Below are 20,108 nucleotides of genomic sequence, written 5' to 3'. Positions count from 1 at the left end.
AAACACACACACAGAGGGAAAAAGGCCTTCCCTAGCCAGTTCAGAGTTGTTCCTGAGCCCTCCTCCCTTCCTCCTCACTGCTGACTATTTATTTACATTCTTCCTGTCCTCCTGCCTTTCAGCCCCATCCTGTGTACGCACCGCACACACTGTCCCTGTCTCCCTGCCTCCCCTCCTCCCTCCGTGGCCCTGGACCTTAGGTCAACCCCCACCCTCCCTATCCCTCCTCGGCCCTGGCCCTAAGGTCAACCCCCACCCTGAGTGTCAGTGCGGGGCCTCAGGGGTCAGGGGAGAAAACGCAGAGGGCGCTGGAAGGAATTCTACACTGCTGCTGTTTGTTGACTGGAAGGAGAAACCAAACACGACCCTCATCTCAATTATTCCACAAATAGAGCTAACGGAGACAGTTCTGACATTGGCATAAAACCTCAGTCAAACCAAAATAGAATGTAGTCAAATCTTCTGTAATACATGTATATCAAGTTTTCTATACCCACGAATGTACATAGCGCACATGAACATATACCCACACTTCAGTGGATATCTCACCTGTTTCCATTACTTTTAAACAGGCTGGAAATCTGCTGAGTAATAATTCCCCCAACGGATTTACAATGTCTGTTTGGGGCAAGGACTGGTCTTCTAGTTGCTCAACAACTTAGTCTGAGTCCATTCATGCTATTTGGAGCACACTAAAGGCTTCTTCTGCATGCTTCGGTTCGGCTGGGGCTTAGCCGTAATCAGCTAGGCGAACCGAACGAGTGTGCTCCCATACTCCCTTAAAAAACCTATGCTTGAAAAATGAGAAAAATGCGGCAATAGTACCGTTTGTCCATCTTGAGACGCCGTAGCCAAAACAGTTCGAATTAATCTAAGATAACTCAAGAAATATGTCATTAATTTTGATGTTTTTGTTGATCTTAGTCGCGCAATTTTACATCTAACTAATATGTTTGGTACAGTACTTCTCAAGTGAAAAAATGTGCATGAGAACGAGTCGGCTATCATTGAATGACAACGAACACCTCATTGAAGAATCCCTACTGTTGACCAATGACCGATGAAGGGGCGTAGACTTCGGCTCCCAACTTCGACTTGCCTCATGAAATAATTTTGTGTGCACGAACAGCCGATTAAACCCTTGCCAAAGACCAAAACAAACAAAAACATCACAAACTGTTAATACATGCACAAACTGTTCCGAACTGTTTCGGATGGGAAGCATGCGAACGCCTTCAGGGGTCCCTCTCTCCACCACTGTTTGTTCCTAGGTAAACTTTAAGGTATAGGCAAGATTAGGTGTACTGTATGTGTAATTTGGGTGGACTGTTCATTTAACCAGGCCTTGGGGTGATGCATGTCCAGATTTGACAACTAAAGGATGTTCAAGGGGATCCAGACAGGGGCTTTAACGTCAGCTTGTCATGACTTTGGTGGTCTGATGAAAACCTTCTAAGACAGCCAGCTGCATGCACTTTAAAAGTTAGCTGTTTTTAAATAAATGTGATTCATCAGTTATCGAACCCAAATACAATCCTCCTCTGCTGTGGTATGTACACATATGGTCGTTATCTGTATACAAACTAAACCTAGAAACCCTTTCATGTTTAAACTGTTAAACTTATATGGGTCATGACACTTACATTTCAGGGCCATATATCTTAGAGAGACATTTTCTAGTAAACATTTTCAACTTCAATTTTCCTCAATCAGCTCTAAACAGTCTCACACTGAGCTATGAGAAATAGCCACTGGGAATAAGTCTCACACTGAGCTATGAGAAATAGCCACTGGGAATAAGTCTCACACTGAGCTATGAGAAATAGCCACTGGGAATGAGTCTCACACTGAGCTATGAGAAATAGCCACTGGGAATAAGTCTCACACTGAGCTATGAGAAATAGCCACTGGGAATCAGTCTCACACTGAGCTATGAGAAATAGCCACTGGGAATCAGTCTCACACTGAGCTATGAGAAATAGCCACTGGGAATCAGTCTCACACTGAGCTATGAGAAATAGCCACTGGGAATAAGTCTCACACTGAGCTATGAGAAATAGCCACTGGGAATCAGTCTCACACTGAGCTATGAGAAATAGCCACTGGGAATCAGTCTCATTTCCACTCACCTCGCTGTCCTTTTGTCCCTTCTTCTTCAGCTGGTCACATTTACGCAGCTTACATATCTGCTTCCCAATCTTACGGTTCATACAGTTGCTGCAGGTGCCACAATTCTCCTTCTGCATACAGGGTGCACACACGCCGCACCGCCTCCTCTTCTTACCCTGAGGGCCAGCGTGAGGCACTCCATGGGCGGGGGGCCTGAGAGAGAAGAGACCGCCTTGCTGGTGCTCAGTCTGGATATATTCGGAGTGAGGGGACAGGGGCACCGCTGGGCCCTCCATGGCTACCCTCGGGCCCCGCAGAAAGATCTGGGCCCCGGTCTCGTCACCGTCCATGGAGAATTCATAGATGTCCTGGAAGGGTGGGGGGCCAGGCCCTCCCTTGGCCCTGTGCATTCTGACAGACAGTCCAGCCTAAAGCCTAGCTGCACAGTCCTGGTAGCAATATGAGGGATAAAAACAGAACAGCAGCAACACAGAGTAGTGTAGTCTAATGGGAGAGTTCTGGAGTTGGGAAGGTAGTTGTTGTGAGAGCTGAGAAGGGCTGAGACAAACACAACTTCTAGATGCTAGTCTAGTCCATCCTGTCCTGTCAGTCTCCTGGTTGGCCTGCTGGATGAGATTGGTCGTTGGGGATAGGGCATCTTTCCCAGCTACCCAGAGGGACAGATAGGGGTCAGCCATAACCACAGCAGGGGAGGAGGTGTGAGAGGAGACATGGTCTGGTCTTGCCAATCCAGCAGTAGCCTACCTGGTTGCTATCTGAAAGTGGGAATAGACAGCATGGAGAGAAATATGGAAGAGAGAACAGTTACTTACAATGGACAATAGCAATGTGTGTGTTCCATGTAGGCCAATAAACAGAGAAAATATGAGAATACAAATTCACCAGTCATCCCCCAAACACACACAAATGTATCAATTACTGCTTTATAGGGAAATACATACATCTCACATCAGGATAGGTATTAGTAGTCTAGACCTGTCATTAGAAATGGCTAGGTCTGGGGATGCCAGTCTATTTTAATATTGTCTGGGAGTCTTACACAGGCAGATGAAATGCACATGGGTCGATATGGGCCTACGTGCAAATTGAGAAAAATGCCGAGTTCTATAATGGCGATCCCTCCCCACGAGGAGGGGGCTTTGTTTGTCCTGTATGAATGAGAAAGGGAGTTTCGTTGATGCCCGCGACCGAGCTCTTTGTTCTGCAGTCATTCTCATTAAACTGAAATGTTTTAACTGCGTCGATACACCCGGTGTAGCCAAATTGTTTCTCCACGGCAGCAGGCCTACGCCGACGTTGAATCACTGCGGTAGCATTTTGTTTCATACTTTGCATATACAAAGATAGGATACACTCAGAAATGTATAATTCTCCTTTCTAATTGAACGTGCTTTGACGACTTATTATCAGGCCCCCTAATATTGTCAACGTGTCTGGAATTCGAATGACATGAAGAAGATGCTTTTCAGTTGTGCAAATCCGCAGATGAGGTGAAGACTTTATTTTTGCGATAGGGAACCCACTAGTTACTTTCTTACTTTAGTTTTGCAATGTTGTCAGTCGTCCCAAACATTGTTACAAAGTCGTTATTATTGCAACATTAGTCACAACCACTATTCAGACGGAACAGTGTGTCATTATGAGAACTTGGGACTAAGGTTCTATCTGCATTTTTATTTTAAAAAGTGTTTTTGGCATAGCCTTGTTTTATTCAATGTTCTCTACCTATATAGTACTTTAAATAACCCAATTCATGTTGTTAAGTTCAAAAGAATACAATATATATTTTTTTAAATGCTGACACCATTCAAACCAATGAGGGTTCGGTAATGTAAAGCCAATTATATCAGAATCATCGTTTTGCAAAATGAACCTTTTAGTCCCAAGCTCTCTGATACAAACCAATCACATGAAGTTTTACTTCATTTATTAGGAACGATAGAGACCTAAAAGTCTGCATATTGGGTGTCAATCTTCTACATCCAAGCCTAGGCTTCATCGACCCCTATTGTTGTCCAAAAAAATAAATACATCTACAACCTTTTTAGGAAGCCTATGCATCATCAATGCAAATATATAGACGCCAAATGAAGTGCCTATGGACAGGTGAGCGTAAATTCACCATGCATACTGAGCGTAAATACAGGGTGAAATATTAGTTTATTTTTGTCTTGTTTGGTTGTGTGCAAAAACCAATATTCAACAAAAAAATAATTATGCTGGAATGGAAAAATCGTTAAGAAAAAGCCTAAATATAGGCTATCCAATGAGACCTGACATGCTCGCTAATATAGGCCTAGCCACACAATTAGACAGTATTTGGCAACGGGTATTAATTAGGCTACTTTCCTGTGAAAGTCTTGTGCAGAATCAGATGCAATGGCACGTTGCCACAATGCAACACGCGCTCCACTACCCTACTTCCCAAATAAGCACATGGCTTATTCAGCAATTTATACCGGGTGCTTTAACTGGAGGCAAACTCCAGCGCTGTACAAGACTGGTACACAGTCCCATTATTATAACCAACGATGGTTTAACTCGTGTATTAAACACTTTGTCAATAGTTTATTGAAGTGTCAGTTAAAGGGGTTGGAGGGGAAAGAACTTCAAATCGACTTTTAAAATATCACTCCCGGGATCAAATAGACAAGAACAATGATCAAAGGATAAAAAGTGAGAAAAACATCAGATAAAACAATACACAATTAGATGGTATCAATACATTTACATAAACCTCAATATCTGTCAAACAGAACACATAAATCTGTTAAGGCATGTGTGAAGTCGCACACATTAAATAATGGGAGTTTATCAGTGGGCCCAATGTGTATTTGACTAATTGCTTTACTGATGAGATACTACTCACTTTCATTTGGTGGAATACACATCCAGATTTATTTCGACAACAAGCTGTTAGGCTATTGGAAAGGCTGATGGCCACAGAAAGGAAATAGAGAAATATCTCAAGAGATAGGATACATACCAAGTTTGACGGGTGGGTCTTTAAATCCCTCGATTTTTTTTTATACCTTAGATAAAGTTTATAAAAATAAAACAGCATAAACTCCACCTTCAAAGGCAAAGCAAACGTCTAGATATTATTATTGAAAAGTTGTTCGAAGGTGAATTATGAGAAAAATTATGCAAAAATTGCAGTGGAACAGTAACATAAAAAGCAACTCAACTCCCAGAATAAAAACAAAACGTAGCCAATAAACTTTGAGAAAATGCGCGATTCTTTTACACAGTTTTTCACTTAGTGACTCGTTGAAGGTCCGAGGTCTGGTTAGAGTTAAAAGACGAAGAAAATAATAGCAGAAAACGTTGTGGAGCGCTTAAAGTGATCAGCAAATTACGGAGTGGAGTTCGATACACACAGTGGAACAACCGGGTTAACGCTTCTCCCTATGACGTCATTCTCATCTCAGACAGTACACATTTTTACGTTTTACACACAAACCCTCAAAATTAAAACATGAAATTACATTAGTTATAAATCATGGGATTCTTTTTTAGAAAGTAAGAAAACAAATATGAGATGGGCTATGTCCTCCTAATCAAAATGATGAAAATTGGTATTTGCCATGAAGTCATTTCCCACATAATAGTAACTGGTGTGGGCTATTTGTCGAACTGTTAAGTTTGGAATATCTGTGGAATTCAAAGATCGAATAAATTGAGAGGAATGTTCGTTGTAGCCTACCCATGACGTGGGATAGAAAAGAAGCACAACCCACACCGTGTGTTCATCACTTAGTTCATCAAACCAAAAACATTAAAAGCTCCCATACATCTTCATTAATGGCCTCTCATAACAAGATATCATGACAGAAATGTGTTTGAAGTTACAGACATGTAGAAACAGTTGGCCAGATCGATCTACACCGACTACATTGTGGTCGTTACCAAGTAGCCACTAACTGAGAGGACCAAAATTAACCCGATAATTCAGGGTATATCATATAAATTCTTAAATCTTTAATATCATACCATTGTAAAACTCAAGTTTGAATTCATTTGACAGACACACAAACAAAAGCCGCAAACACAAAAGCAAACCTTTAAACATTCTTGATAGGGCAACCCATCGTCATCAAACGGTAGTACGTCAGTCAGTATAGAGTAATAAAGATACATCTGTGCTGCATTATATAATAGGGCTATACAGTATAGGCTTGTGCTTGGATCAGGATTCAGTCCCTGATCAATCATTGGTCAATAAATAATCATTTAAAAAAAAGGTAATCAAGAGTGATTAAGGTGGACAAAACTTCAGGTAGGCCACAGCAAAGTGCTCAACATGACACCTTACATGATATAAAGAGAGAAAAGCAGTAACATATCACCCAGCATAATACAACCGTTAGATGTGATATGGAAGGACATGGTTACACATACAGTATTAACTGATGATAAAACAATGAATATGGTTGTGCATAATTCAGGGGAAGGGATTTCATGTCACATTCTCAAACTCTAATGTGTTGACTTCAGTGTTGATGACAGACAGGCAAACAGACAAATCCATAAACATGGTTCGGAGGACTGAGAAGAAAAATTCAGGAAACGGGGGAGTTTCGGAATAAGTGAGGGTAGAAAATACCAAGGGGACCGAGGAATAACATAGGAATGTAATAGAAGTAGCACCAGGAGTGTTTCCTGGCCATGTGACCTGACCAGAAGAAACTCTGGGCAATGTTGATGATAAGGAATTGATTGAAGCACGAGAAAAAGGGTACTAGCAGTAGACTGTAGTGACACATCTGAGGGAAGCACATAAACCGGTTTGCCTGCCATTCTCACTCACAAGAGGAACTCAAAAGGATAGCAAAGAGCTTGGAAAGAGAACCAGAAATGACAACAGAGATACCCATCTTAGGCCTGCTACAAAAGCCGTAGCTACACTGAGACTGGTAACCTCATAACTAACACATTTGACAGTGCAAACAACTCCATTAAAAACAGGATTTTGTGTGTCGCGTCACACATTCTGTAGTAGTTCAGTTAGACAGCAGAGCCTCTAGTTTGTGAGGATAAATCCTGAAATGCATTTACACAGGGAATGCATCATAGCCACACACAACCCCCCCCCCCCCCCCCCCCCCCATCTGAAACCACCTCCTATCTGTTGTACAGTAGTGGTGCAGAGGCCAGAGAGTGACGACTCAAGCCTCTATGTCCGGACCTGGAATTTGCCAGCTTTGGTCATGTACTTGATGCCTTTGAATGGCTTGTACTTCTCCCCGTACATATCCAACCGATTCACCTTCAGTCCTGGAGAAGAACAAGGAAATTAAAAAGGAGAAAAGGTGTCACATTGCTATTCAAAATGTATTTCTACAGAAAGTCACATAAAACATTGATTTGGTCACTGCAAGGGTCGTAAGATACACGTAAACCCCTTTTGGAAACAGATACAAACCTCTCTGAGGATCAGATAGATTAAATAGAGATTGAGTATCTTGTTTCCATCTAATGGGAAAAGGTGTCACTGTGAATGAGCTGTGTGGATGTCATGTGATTGTCTGCTGAGCATGCTTTGTAATATGGAGTTAGTAGATAGAATATTAATAAGATCTGATCTAGGGTTAGATATTTATTTAGTCCCTGAAATGATTATGGGTCAAGTAAACTGATACTAAATCAGCTGCTAAGTGGCAACGTCTACTCTAGAGTGTAATAACCAATTATGATAAAGGTGTGTGTATACTACTAATAATTTGTGGGGGTTCTTATATTAGTCTGTTAAACACAATTGTGTAATGTATTTTTGTTGTTGTTGCATATACCAACTTCCACTGACACCTGCGGGGTCACGGCCAGGGTCACCATTGTACAGCCCCCCTGGAGCAATTAGGATTAAGTGCCTTGCTCAAGGGCAGAGCAAATTATTTTTTTACCTTGTCAGCTCCAGTATTTGAACCAGCAACCTTTCGGTTACTGGCCCAACACTCTAACCTCGAAGCTACCTGTGTGTGTGTGTGTGTGTGTGTTTTACCAGAGAGGGCCGACTGTTGGATCTTGAACTGGATGTTGATGGTGGGGTTCTCGTCTGGCTTGGAGGCCCCTGCCTGCAGGCTCATAGAGCCTTTTAGACTCGGCAGTTTCTGAGGGTTGATCTTACCCACGTCCCACGACAGGAGCTGCAAAGGGACAACACAATATCCTCACAATGTTATTACCCCACATAGGGAGAAGGGTATAATTATGAATACACAGAGGTGGGTGGGGGGAGAAATCAACCATTCCATGGAATGTATGACCACTGACCCTTATGTAAGTTTACAGCATACACCACCACCTGGTCGGGTTAATCCATATCGGCACACACGCACGCATACATGCACTCCCTTCCCCACCACCTTACCTTAGTGACAGGGTCGAAGGTGTATGTCCCCTGGGTGGGGTTGAGGTTGGTGTTGAGAACTCCGCGGGGCAGCTGGCTGCTGACCAGAACAGCCTCTACTCCCTTCCCCATGGTCTGCTTGGGGCCCAGGGTCAGCTCAAAGCGGCCCTGAGAACTACCCTCCCTGAACGTGATGTTGTGCTTGACGTACACTGGGATGGCCACCAGACTGAGGGGCAGACACAGAGAGTGTCAGAATAACACAAGTAGGACAGACACCGAGACAAAAACATCCCAGAGCACACTGAACAAAGTGTAACAGTGACTAGGACTAAATTAAACAAGTGAATCATTTTCTGCTCAGATGTCAGTTTGTTATTACAACTTTTAAAAATGTGAAACTTCTTACTAAAAATGTGGAAATACAAATGTAAACTGTCCGGGTCATACTGGCATTGGCGACAAATATCGCAAAAACCACAAGAGATAATGATCCAATCTATACCAAGACACGTACAGTACTGCACTACATTCCTAAAAACTATACTACTTACATCTAATGCTTTGTCAAATGGATGTTTTGTGAATAAAAACATCAATTTGATAATTCATGTAAACACTCAACCAAACACGGGTCTTCATCTAGCTAACACTTTAACAACAACTCGAGTTTTGGGTCGAGTCACAACTACGATGTCAATTTACTTTGAAATACCTTGCTGACCTTAATGGGTGGAGACTAAAATTAAGACAACGACAAGAAAAAGTCAACATTCAGAAAATGGGAAGCAAGCAGACGTGTGTGTTATGCCTTAAGCACATGCACGACATGGCCAAGACTATGTGGACACCCCTTCAAATGAGTGGATTTGGCTATTTCAGCCACACCAGATGCTGACAGGTTTATAAAATTGAGCACACAGCAATGCAACGTCCCATGACAAACTTTGGCAGTAGAATGGCCTGTACTGAAGAGCTCAGAAACGTTCAATGTGGCACCGTCATAGGATGCCAACTTTCCAACAAGTCAGTTTGACAAATTCATGCCCTGCTAGAGCTGCCCTGGTCAACTGTAAGTGCTGTTATTGTGTAGCGGAAACGTCTAGGAGCAACAACGGCTCAGTCGCGAAGTGGTAGGGCACACAAGCTCACAGAATGAGAACGGCAAGTACTGAAACGCATAAAAATCATCTATCCTCAGTTGCAACACTCACTACCGAGATCCAAATTGCCTCTGGAAGCAACAGCAGCACAATAACTGTTCATCAGGAGCTTCATGAAATGAGTTTCCATGACCGTGCAGCCGCACATAAGCATAAGATCATCATGCGTAATGCCAAGCGTTGGTTGGAGTGGTGTAAAGCTCGCCGCTATTGGACTCGGGAGCAGTAGAAACGCTTCACCATCTGGCAGTCCAATGGACGAATCTGGATTTGGTGGATGCCAGGAGAACGCTACCTGTTCGAATGCATAGTGCCAACTAAAGTTTGGCGGAGGAGGAATAATGGTCTGGGGCCGACTTTCATGGTTCGGTTTAGGCCCCTTAGTTCCAGTGAAGGGAAATCTTAGCGCTACTGCATACAATGACATTCTAGAAGCGAGGTCCATACAGAAATGGTTTGTTGAGATCGGTGTGGGACATGCAGAAAGACAATGATCCAAGACACAATCAAGTCAACATGAAAATGGTGCAAAAGCAACAAATTTTAAGTTTTGGAATGGCCTAGTCAAAGTCCAGACATAATCTCAATTAAGATGATGTGGCAGGACTTGAAACGAGCAGTTCATGCTTGAAAACCCACAAATGTCAATGAGTTAAAGAAGTTAACTCAGTGACAAGAGTGGGCCAAAAGTCCTCCACAGCGATGTGAGACTGATCAACTACTACAGGAGGCATTTGGTTGTAGTCATTGCAGCTAAAGGTGGCACAACCAGTTATTGAGTGTAAGGGGCAATTACTTTTTTCACACAAGGGAATTGGATTTTGCATAACTTTGTTAAATAAGTATCTTTGTTTTGTTATTTGTAAACTTATGTTCCATTTACCATTACCACATATTTTTGGTTGAAGATCTGATAACATCCAGTATTAAAAAAAAATGCATAAATAGAGAAAATCAGAAACGGGACAAATACTAGTTAAGGCACTGTATGTGGTATAATATTTTAAAGCCAGTGTAAAGCCTGAGAAAACAGAGCAGAAGAATAGAGGAGAACAGAGCTACTGACTTCTGGGAGCTGACGTGGTAGGAGAGCAGCCGGAAGTTTCCATCTGGGGGGATGAAGGAGAGGATCCTCTCCGCTTCCCAGCGCTTGAACCTCACACACGGGTGGAAGCTCACATCATCCAGCAGACGAGGGTTCTGTGACAGGATCAAACAGGGGTATCAAGACAGAGAGAAAGAGAGTGGGAGTGACAGAAACCGATAGGACCATTTTGACACAGTTAACTTCAGTATGTCATACAGAGAGGCAGAGAGTGATCGGCTATTTGCAGGGGACAGGATTGGAGATAAACGATTGGCTACAGAGGATCCGGCTCGCCAGCCCATTCAATCTGTTCAGCGGGAGGTTTGAGTAAAAAAAAAATGTATAATAAAAAAATTCTAATAAATAAAATAAACATATAGTACCAGTCAAAAGTTTGGACACACCTACTCATTGCTCAGCATATGTGGGAACTCCTTCAAGACTGTTGGAAAAGCATTTCTCATGAAGCTGGTTGAGAGAATGCCAAGAGTGTGCAAAGCTGTCATCAAGGCAAAGGGTGGCTACTTTGAAGAATCTCAAATCTATTTTGATTTGTTTAACACTTTTTTGGTTACTACATTATTCCATGTGTTATTTCATAGTTTTGATGTCTTCACTATTATTCTACAATGTAGAAAATAGTCAAAATAAAGAAAAACCCTTGAATGAGTAGGTCTCCCCAAACTTTTGACTGGTACTGTACATACATTCACACTCCTCTGCGTATTTATTTTGACTTCTACATTAATATGGATGCTACCATGACTACAGATATTCATGAACAAATCCTGAATAACTACGAGTGAGAAAGTTAGAGGCATAAATCCCCCCCCCCCCCCCAAAAAAAAAATGTTAACCTCTGCTGTTATTGGCTGGTAATGGTAGGAGGTTTTAGGGGCATGATACGCTATATATACACAAAAGTATGAAATCAAGCACACAGCCATGCAATCTCCATAGACAACAATTGGCAGTAGAATTGCCTTACTGGAGAGCTCAATGACATTCAATGTGGCACAGTCATAGGATGCCACCTTTCCAACAAGTCAGTTCTTAAAATTACTGCCCTGCTAGAGCTGCCACAGTCAACTGTGTGTGCTGTTTTGTGAAGTGTGAAAGTCTAGGAGCAACAACGGCTCAGCTGCGAAGAGGTAGGCCACAAAAGCTCACAGAACGGGACCGCAGAGTGCTGAAGCGCATAAAAATGGTCTGTCCTAAGTTGCAACACTAACTACAGAGATCCAAACGGCCTCTGGAAGCAACGCCAGCACAATAACTATTTGTCGGGAGCTTCATGAAATTGGCTTCCATTTCCGAGCAGCCACACACAAGCCGAAGATCACCATGCGCAATGCCAAGCATCGTCTGGAGTGGTGTAAAGCTTGCCTCCATTGGACTCTGGAGCAGTGGAAACGTGTTCTCTGGAGTGATGAATCACGCTTCACCATCTGGCAGTCTGACAGACGAATCGAATTGGAACGCTGACTGCGAGCCTGGCCTAATCGCTCAACATCAGTGCCCGACCTCACTAATGCTTTTGTGGCTGAATGGAAGCAAGTCCCTGCATTTAGTGGAAAGCCTTCCCAGAAGAGTGGAGGCTGTCATAGCAGCAAAAGGGGGGGCAACTCAATATTAATGTCCATGATTTTGGAATGAGATGTTCAGGAAGCATTTTGTCATGTAGTATTTTTGTGCATCTGTACTTTCCACTGATCATTAAACATGATTAATTCAGAATTATCCATAATCATGGTAGCATCAACATTAATGTAAAGTGTTCAGAAATATATTCTAAATCAAATTTTGAATTACATTTTTTTTATATTGACATACAAATTGGTGGTTACAGTCTTGTCCCATCGCTGCAACTCCCGTAAGGACTCAGGAGAGGTGAAGGTCGAGAGCCAATGCGTCCTCCGAAACACGACCCTGCCAAGCTGCACTGCTTCTTGACACACTGCTCACTTAACCCAGAAGCCAGCCGCACCGATGTGTCAGAGGAAACACAGTACAACTGGCAACCGTGTCAGCGTGCATGCGCCCGGGCCGGCCACAGGATTCCCATCGCGCTCTAGCGATAAGGACATCCCGGCTGGCCAAATCCTCCCCTAACCCGGATGATGCTGGGCCAATTGTGCGCCCCATCATGGGTCTCCTGGTCGTGGCCGGCCTCGACACAGCCCGGGGTCAAACCCGGGTCTGCAGTGACTCCTCAATACCACTGCGCCCAAGATATTATATTCGTATTTACAATAAGTGACTACAAAATGACAACATATAATTTACCATTCATTTCTATTGGGCCCAACACATCCAAAAAGTTCTAAAAAAATAAGTGAATTTGTCCAAATACTTATGACATCCTCAAAAATGGGGACTAGATACAAAATGCATTCATTTCTAAAATGGTATAACAGGTATGAAAATAGCACTACAAAAAGAAGGTGACATTCTGTTCTGTCGCCTCATAAATAATGTGATCTCAAATACAAAATGATGGTGTGTAGAGACAAATGTAAATATTATTTGTGGTAAAAAAATATTTTTAAAAACACTCTTGAACATCTTAAATTATACTGAACAAAAACGCAACAATTTCACTGAGTTACAGTTCATATAAGGAAATCAGTCAACTGAAATCAATTCATTAGGCCCTCATCTATGGATTTCACATGACTGGGCAGGGGCGCTGCCATGGGTAGGACTGGGAGGGCATAGGCCCACGCACTTGGGAGCCAGGCCCAGCTAATCAGAATGAGCTTTTCCCCACAAAAATTGATTTCTTACAGACAGAAATACTCCTCAGTTTCATCAGCTGTCCGGGTGGCTGGTCTCAGACAATCCCGCAGGTGAAGAAGCCGGGTGTGGAGGTCCTGGGCTAGCGTGGTTACCCGTGGTCTGCGGTTGTGAGGTTGTTTGGACGTACTGCCAAATTCTCTAAAATGATGTTGGAGGCGGCTTATGGTAGAGAAATGACCATTCAATTATCTGGGAACAGCTCTGGTGGTCATTCCTGCAGTCAGCATGCCAATTGCATAGTCCCTCAAAACTTGAGACATCTGTGGCATTGTGTTGGGTGACAGAACTGCACATTTTAGAGAGTGGCCTTTTACTTGAGAAAAATAAGCTTTTTGGGCGTATGGAATTTTCTGGGATATATTATTGCAGCTCATGAAACATGGGACTAACACTTTACATGGTGCCTTTTACCTATTTTTTGCTCAGTACAGATAGAAAGCATGCCAAAATGATCATGAACCTATATTTTAAAATAACTGCAATTTTTTTCTGGCCCGTAATGCATTTGAGGAAACAAATTGCCCCCCCCCCCCAAAAAAAATATGGAATTTCGTAATCACGATGTGGCCCTCGAGACAAAATGACTGCCCGCCCCTGGGCTAGAGAGACTGAGCGAAAGAGAGGACTCACCATGAACGAGAGAGTGAGGTCAGGCATGCCTGTTAATTTCACACAGGCATCAATCACCCCCTGGATCTCTGCTGTGATAGTGGAGCCTAACAGTGTGTGAGAGAAACAGAGAGATGGAGAGAGAGAACAACTCAATCAGAAAGTCAAATTCTGTGTTGGTTATTTTTAATGGGTCAGGATAGATTTACAGGAGAGCGTGATGGGGCAGTATGCCTACCATACCTGATTTATCGATTATGGCATCAATCTCCTCCACTACATCAAAGTAGGCCTCGTTGTTTGTGTACTTCACTCCAGTGCGTCGCCATGGCACCACGGACAACTGGCCAGTAGGGAGCTGCTCCCCTACATTGGTACTGCCTACAAAACAACAGTCAAATATAATGACACACAAACAGGATGCACACATTCAGATAGTTGTGTACAGTGACATGGGTCTAGATGCAAAGTTTAAAAACAAATCATAGCCAACTCCCACTGCCAATAATCTGTAAATAAATAGAACTATTGATGAACACATATGTCATGACTAAGGGGCCAGAGTTTTTCCTGGTCAAGTTGCGTTGTGTAATACTAGGGTGTTGAGGTTGTTATGGTCAGGAAAAAGTGATGACATAGTGACTGTGCAGAGGCAAACTTAGTCATCTTCAGGTACCTGTGATGGTGTTGACCACTGTGCGCAGGATGGTGGGCGGCTTGATGAGCTCTTTGAGGATATTGGACTCTGTGGCCAGGGGGAAACCATTGTCCAGCATCTCCTCTAGTAGCTCATATACTACCACCACATTGTCCTTGATCGCTGCCTCCGTGCACACCCCAAAGTAGTCCTGACAACAGGGAGGGAGGGAGTGAGAGGCCAGGGGAGGGAGGGATCAGTTGAGGGAATGAAGAGTGAGAAGAGATTTTTCACTAAATGAATTACAACATTTTAAAAAGTAACACTTTAACTTAACAATAAGACAATCAGTAACTCAAAGAAACAGTTGGATTACATTGCAAGGTAGACTTAGGGTGCATTTGTAAATTCCCTCTGGCCATCTACTCTGATTTCAAAGCACTCTCTTTTGAGTGTGCTAGAGCGCAGAATAACTGATGCATTTACGAACGCTCAACACCCGTTGAATATATGGCCGGTGTCAGTAAACGTCAGCAAAAAGCGTAATTAAATTGTTGCCAGCAGCACAGGTAGTCACCAAAGCTCTGGATAACATGAAAACAGCCTAACAAGCTCTGCTAGGGTGAAAGATCTGTTCAGAGTGAGGTGTTCTCTCATTTATGTCTGGAAGTAGCTAACTAACTTTAGTCAGTTAAAACCTCTACGGGATCAGTGTCCCTAACCCAGGACAGTTGTTGCTCAATTTGCGATAATGTGACTAGAATGACGTTGTAAACAGCTAATTCCGGGACATAGACATGTTTAATATGGGCAGAAAGAGCAAAAAAAAATACCATGCTATTGTTTGAGGATAGTGCACAGCAAAACACTTTTATCATGACAACTGGTTTGATACATTCACCTCTGAAGTTAAATAATGTACTTACATTCTTGCTCTGATTTGTCATCCTGAGGGTCCCAGAGATAAAATTGATTTTTATATTTAAATGTAGGAACTGGGTTCTACAGTTTGACCCTGCTTGGTTCTACAGTTTGACCCCACCCCCCAAAACCTTTTGCACACACACTCTTGTGGACAACATCTAAATTACACCTAGAATGCTATCCCAATGTATGGCCTTTCTCTTGCATTTCAAAGATGATTGAACAAAAACAAAACATATTTAAAAAAAATGTTTTTTTTTGTTTGTATTATCTTTTACCAAATCTAATGTGTTATATTCTACTACATGAATTTCACATTTTCACAAGTGTTTCCTTTCAAATGGTATCAAGAATATGCATATCCTTGCTTCAGGTACTGAGCTACCGGGAGAGTTGGGAATGTCATTTTATGCGAAAATTGAAAAAAAGTGCGAGAGCAAAAGGCTCTGAATTTACGAACTGACAACTCTCTGAATTTACAAACGCCCTGAGCACATGGAGCGCACTTGGCACTCCAGAGTGAATTTAGGAACGCACCAAGGTGATTAACAACCTGTGTGAAAGTGAAAGTGAATGGACGAAAAGTAAGTATACCAAGTTCAAGTACAAACCTGGAATGTATCAACCACCCTGTGTAAGAACTCAATGACAAAGAGCGGCGGCACCTCGCTCTGGATAACTGCCACAAAGTAAATGCGGTGCCTTAGCACACTGATTAGGTAGTGGTGTGGGGTCGGGATGACTGGGGGCACGTTCTCTGGCTCGCTAGCGCGCTCTTGCGCCTCGAAAAAGTAGTCGCACACGGAGCGGCTCACAACGCTCTTCCAGTGCTTCTCCAGGAAAATGTCCCCCGAGGAGTTCACGAGGAACAGGCTGTGGATCATTTTGGCTGGAGGGTGAGACAGAAAAATAACAAATATTTAGCTAGCGACTCTAAAACGATTCTAGCTATACCATCCATGCAGTTGGAATACAATATACATTTGAGTTACACAGCGCTTGTGGTACTCTCAATATAGACATACATATATGATGAGTGACAATGTAACTTGTGATGTGGAGAAAGGGATAGGACAGGTCACACCGTTTCATTAAATATTCGGCTGTGCTATCGGGTTCCGCCGTGGACGGCCGTAATATCAGTAGGCATGCACACGAACCTGTGAAATAAGATGACTACAGATGATGGTGATATATGGTGTTTTACTGGACGATAGGCCTGCCTCTGTATTCTTACAACATCCCCTCCTCACCGTTGTCTTGTGACAGCAGGCGAGCGCCGTCATACAGCGATGATGAAAACGGAATTATTCATGGCTTGCGCTCAATATTTTAGTGCTATTCCTTATATTCATAACGTGTAATTACTTACCGGTGTCAATCTATTTGTGTTTTCGTCTCGCCTTCGTCTTTTTTCAATGAAAGATTAGAGAAGGCCGTCGCTTGTTCTCAGTTAGCTGGCCTGAATGACGATAAATCTGACACCAGATAGGACCAATCGGAGACGAAAAAAAGCAAGAATGCCCTCCTCTCCCAAATAGCGATTGGTCCATAGTGCGGAGGTTCGTGCCTGTCAGTACCACTCGGAACTCAATTGTAATTGGACAACGTCCAGTAAACACAGGCTGAACATGCACCTTGATTGGCTAAACGGCACCGTCGTGTCTGACATTTTGTGTCAAGACATCGTCCACGGATCATATCAGATTTCATTTTGTGGATACATTTTGTGGATACAAAATATATATATTTCCAATGAATAAAATGTAATGGAAAATAATTTACTTGGTTACATTGAAACCACCATGTGTCTAATCTATCAAACCCATAGCCCATGGGAGGGGTAAAATCTATATATTTTTTAAAGTGTAGGCTTTTTGAATATACATGTGTATATAATTTATATCATTGGCACTTACATACTGTATGTGAAATGGAGATAAATTGGCCTACTGTTAAATCAGAATATAATTGGTCCCTTTGGTACTGTTTTCCATATGTGAGTCTGTAAATATGATAAATTGGATAATGGACTCACTCATATTGAAGATGTCTTATCAAGTAGATAGTCGTTTATGGGGGTGATTGGCAATTTTCTTCAAATGGATCCTTTAAATGGATGCCAAATATGTATTTGCATTCAGTCTGACCTTTTGCAGTCACAGACTACCTTCTGATCCACTCTTATACTGAACAAAAATCTAAACACAACTTTTTTTATTTAACTAGGCAAGTCAGTTAAGAACAAATTCTTATTTACAATGACGGCCTACCCCGCCAAACTCGGACGACGCTGGGCCAATTGTGCGCCGCCCTATGGGACTCCCAATCACGCCCGGATGTGATGCAGCCTGGATTCAAACCAGGTACTGCAGTGATGCCTCTTGCACTGAAATGCAGTGTCTTAGATCACTGCACCACTCGGGAGCCTAACATGTAAAGTGTTGGTCCCATGTTACATGAGCTGAAATAAAAGATCCCATGTGTTTCATATACACAAAAAAGCTTATTTCTCTCAAATGTTGTGCACAAATTTGTTTACATCCCTGTTATAGTGAGCATTTCTCCTTTGCCAAGATAATACATCCACCTGACAGGTGTAGCTTCTTCTTCAGTGGTGTTTATTGCCACCCTATGAGACTCCCAACCACAGCAGGTTATAATACAGCCTGGATTTGAATCAGGGTGTCTGTAGTGACGCCTCTAGCACTGAGATGCAGTGCCTTAGACCACTGCGCCACAGAATCCTGCCAGCCTGTCCCATTTCTCTTAAAAAATATAAAATATTTGAGATTGTCTAATGACGTTCTACTCAATATACTCTTTATACTAATTTCCTGTATCCCCTTCTCCCTCATACTAGATCTCAGCCTCTCTCTTTCTCTCTGATACTGCCCACACTGTATCAATACATGCCCCAATGTCTCTGTTTCCTGGCAACAATCACACTTTCCTGTTGGATGATATCCTATCACATTTAAGGACTTATTCAATTGGCTGTGTCCTACCCTTAATGTTTTAAAAATAGCCTCCCCAACTTCTCTCTGTACTTGAAATAAATGCCTGCTCTTAGTATCTCTATTCCACTGCTCCTGCCATCTCTGCAACATCACTGTCCATATCAGGCTTTTTGCCTCTGCCTTGCTCATTGAAACTACAACATCGCCACTTCTAAGTGCTTGTTTAGCCAGTACATCAACTGCCACCCCCACATGGGCTGGAACCCAAGTAAATCTGATCTGTATATCCATCTGTCTAATCCTGCCATGGGCTTGTAGCACCTCACAAAGCAGGTCTTGTCTGCTACATGACCTAAAGGACTGTAGATTCATTAACACTGCACATGAATCAGAGCAAATAACTTCTGGCTGGACTTCCTCCACCCACTGCAAGGCCAAGAGTGTGTCCATCAGCTCCACTGTATATACAGCCAGATGATCTATAATACATGTCCTTACTTCCACCCCACATTCCTGCAATACAAATGCTGACCCAGTACTTCCTGTCCTTGGATCTTTTGAACCATCTGTGTAAATGGCCACAAAATCCTGATACACAGTATCCAGATGTCTCTTAAACAAACCAGATGGATCAACACCGTCCCTATCTTTCTGTAGTCTCTCCAAGACAGGTGTGGCATATCAGGATGCTGATTAAACAGCAAGATCATTGCACAGCTGCACGTTGTGCTGGGGACAATAAAAGGCCACTCTAAAATGTGCAGTTTTTTCACACAACACAATGCCACAGATGTCAAGTTTTGAAGGAGCGTGCAATTGGCATGCTGACTGCAGGAATGTCCACCAGAGCTGTTGCCAGAGAATTGAATGTTAATTTCTCTACCATAAACAGAGTTGGGTAGGTTACTTTCTAAATGTAATCTGTCCAAAATTGTCATCAGTAACTCAACTTTTTGATTACCCAAACTCAGTAATGTAATCTGATTACATTCAGTTATTAAGAAGCATTAGAAGACAAAAATGTATGTTACCAATTGAACGTCATCTTTTGCAGGATAAATCAGTGTTAAAGTTTACATAGCTGGACATATAATGTATAGCTTTACATTAATATATAATTTATAAGTCCAAAAATGGATGAGTAACTACAGATTTCCCCTTTAAGTCTATAAAAAGTGTTTGAGTTTGAGCCTGTGTCCATTAGGCCTATTGATATAATGTTTTTTATCAGCATGAATTAGATTGAACAATAAAAGTCCCACTTTTATTCCATAGGCTTGGATCCGCACTATACAGCTGTTGGAAGAGTGCATTTTTCACTGAATGTCCACTGGTTTCAAAAACAATGATTGATAGGCATCTTAAACTTCTTGAATTCAACCATTATTGGGTTCAAATACACATTTAGATTTGTGAACAGCCATCCACAACCACAATCCGTAAGGCACAA

At 42.4% G+C, this 20,108-nt stretch overlaps 2 protein-coding genes across 3 annotated transcripts in view; both read right to left on the bottom strand.

Moving 5' to 3' along the window:
• Positions 1 to 2,629, bottom strand: part of LOC110525859 (methylcytosine dioxygenase TET3) — a 57,075-nt gene extending 54,446 nt beyond the window's left edge. Inside the window, exon 1 of the mRNA XM_036980012.2 lies at positions 2,130 to 2,629. Coding sequence (XP_036835907.2) covers positions 2,130 to 2,519 — 390 coding nt within the window. The 5' untranslated portion in view covers positions 2,520 to 2,629. The remainder of the gene's footprint in view (positions 1 to 2,129) is intronic.
• Positions 2,630 to 6,089: 3,460 nt separating this feature from the next.
• On the bottom strand, positions 6,090 to 17,194 carry LOC110525861 (AP-3 complex subunit mu-2). 2 transcript variants are annotated; one of them, XM_021606332.3, is made up of 10 exons: positions 17,071 to 17,185; positions 16,859 to 16,957; positions 16,310 to 16,587; positions 14,814 to 14,985; positions 14,381 to 14,518; positions 14,159 to 14,244; positions 10,709 to 10,842; positions 8,501 to 8,708; positions 8,132 to 8,276; positions 6,090 to 7,407 (listed from the first exon to the last, which is right to left on the bottom strand). In XM_021606332.3, exons 3-10 carry the CDS (start codon positions 16,580 to 16,582, stop codon positions 7,307 to 7,309), a joined length of 1,257 nt encoding a protein of 418 aa, XP_021462007.1. In that variant the 5' UTR covers positions 16,583 to 16,587; positions 16,859 to 16,957; positions 17,071 to 17,185; the 3' UTR covers positions 6,090 to 7,306. The 2 variants fall into 2 exon arrangements, with proteins under 2 accessions (XP_021462007.1, XP_021462006.1); XM_021606331.3 differs by lacking the exon at positions 16,859 to 16,957 and having other exon boundaries at positions 17,071 to 17,194.
• Between the last annotated feature and the right edge of the window lie 2,914 nt (positions 17,195 to 20,108).

Source organism: Oncorhynchus mykiss, chromosome 6 (assembly GCF_057628025.1).
Source record: "Oncorhynchus mykiss isolate SJ-2025 chromosome 6, ASM5762802v1, whole genome shotgun sequence".
In the NCBI taxonomy this organism is placed as follows: Eukaryota; Metazoa; Chordata; class Actinopteri; order Salmoniformes; family Salmonidae; genus Oncorhynchus; species Oncorhynchus mykiss.
This window is presented reverse-complemented; position numbering and strand designations above follow the sequence as displayed.

Coding starts and splice junctions, on each gene's coding strand:
- LOC110525861 (XM_021606331.3), bottom strand. CDS start 16,582: ATGATCCACAGCCTGTTCCTCGTGAACTCCTCGGGGGACATTTTCCTG. Junction 14,245..14,380: donor TGCCATAATCGATAAATCAG/GTATGGTAGGCA, acceptor ACACACTGTTAG/GCTCCACTATCACAGCAGAG. Junction 10,843..14,158: donor ACCTCACTCTCTCGTTCATG/GTGAGTCCTCTC, acceptor ATCCTGTCACAG/AACCCTCGTCTGCTGGATGA.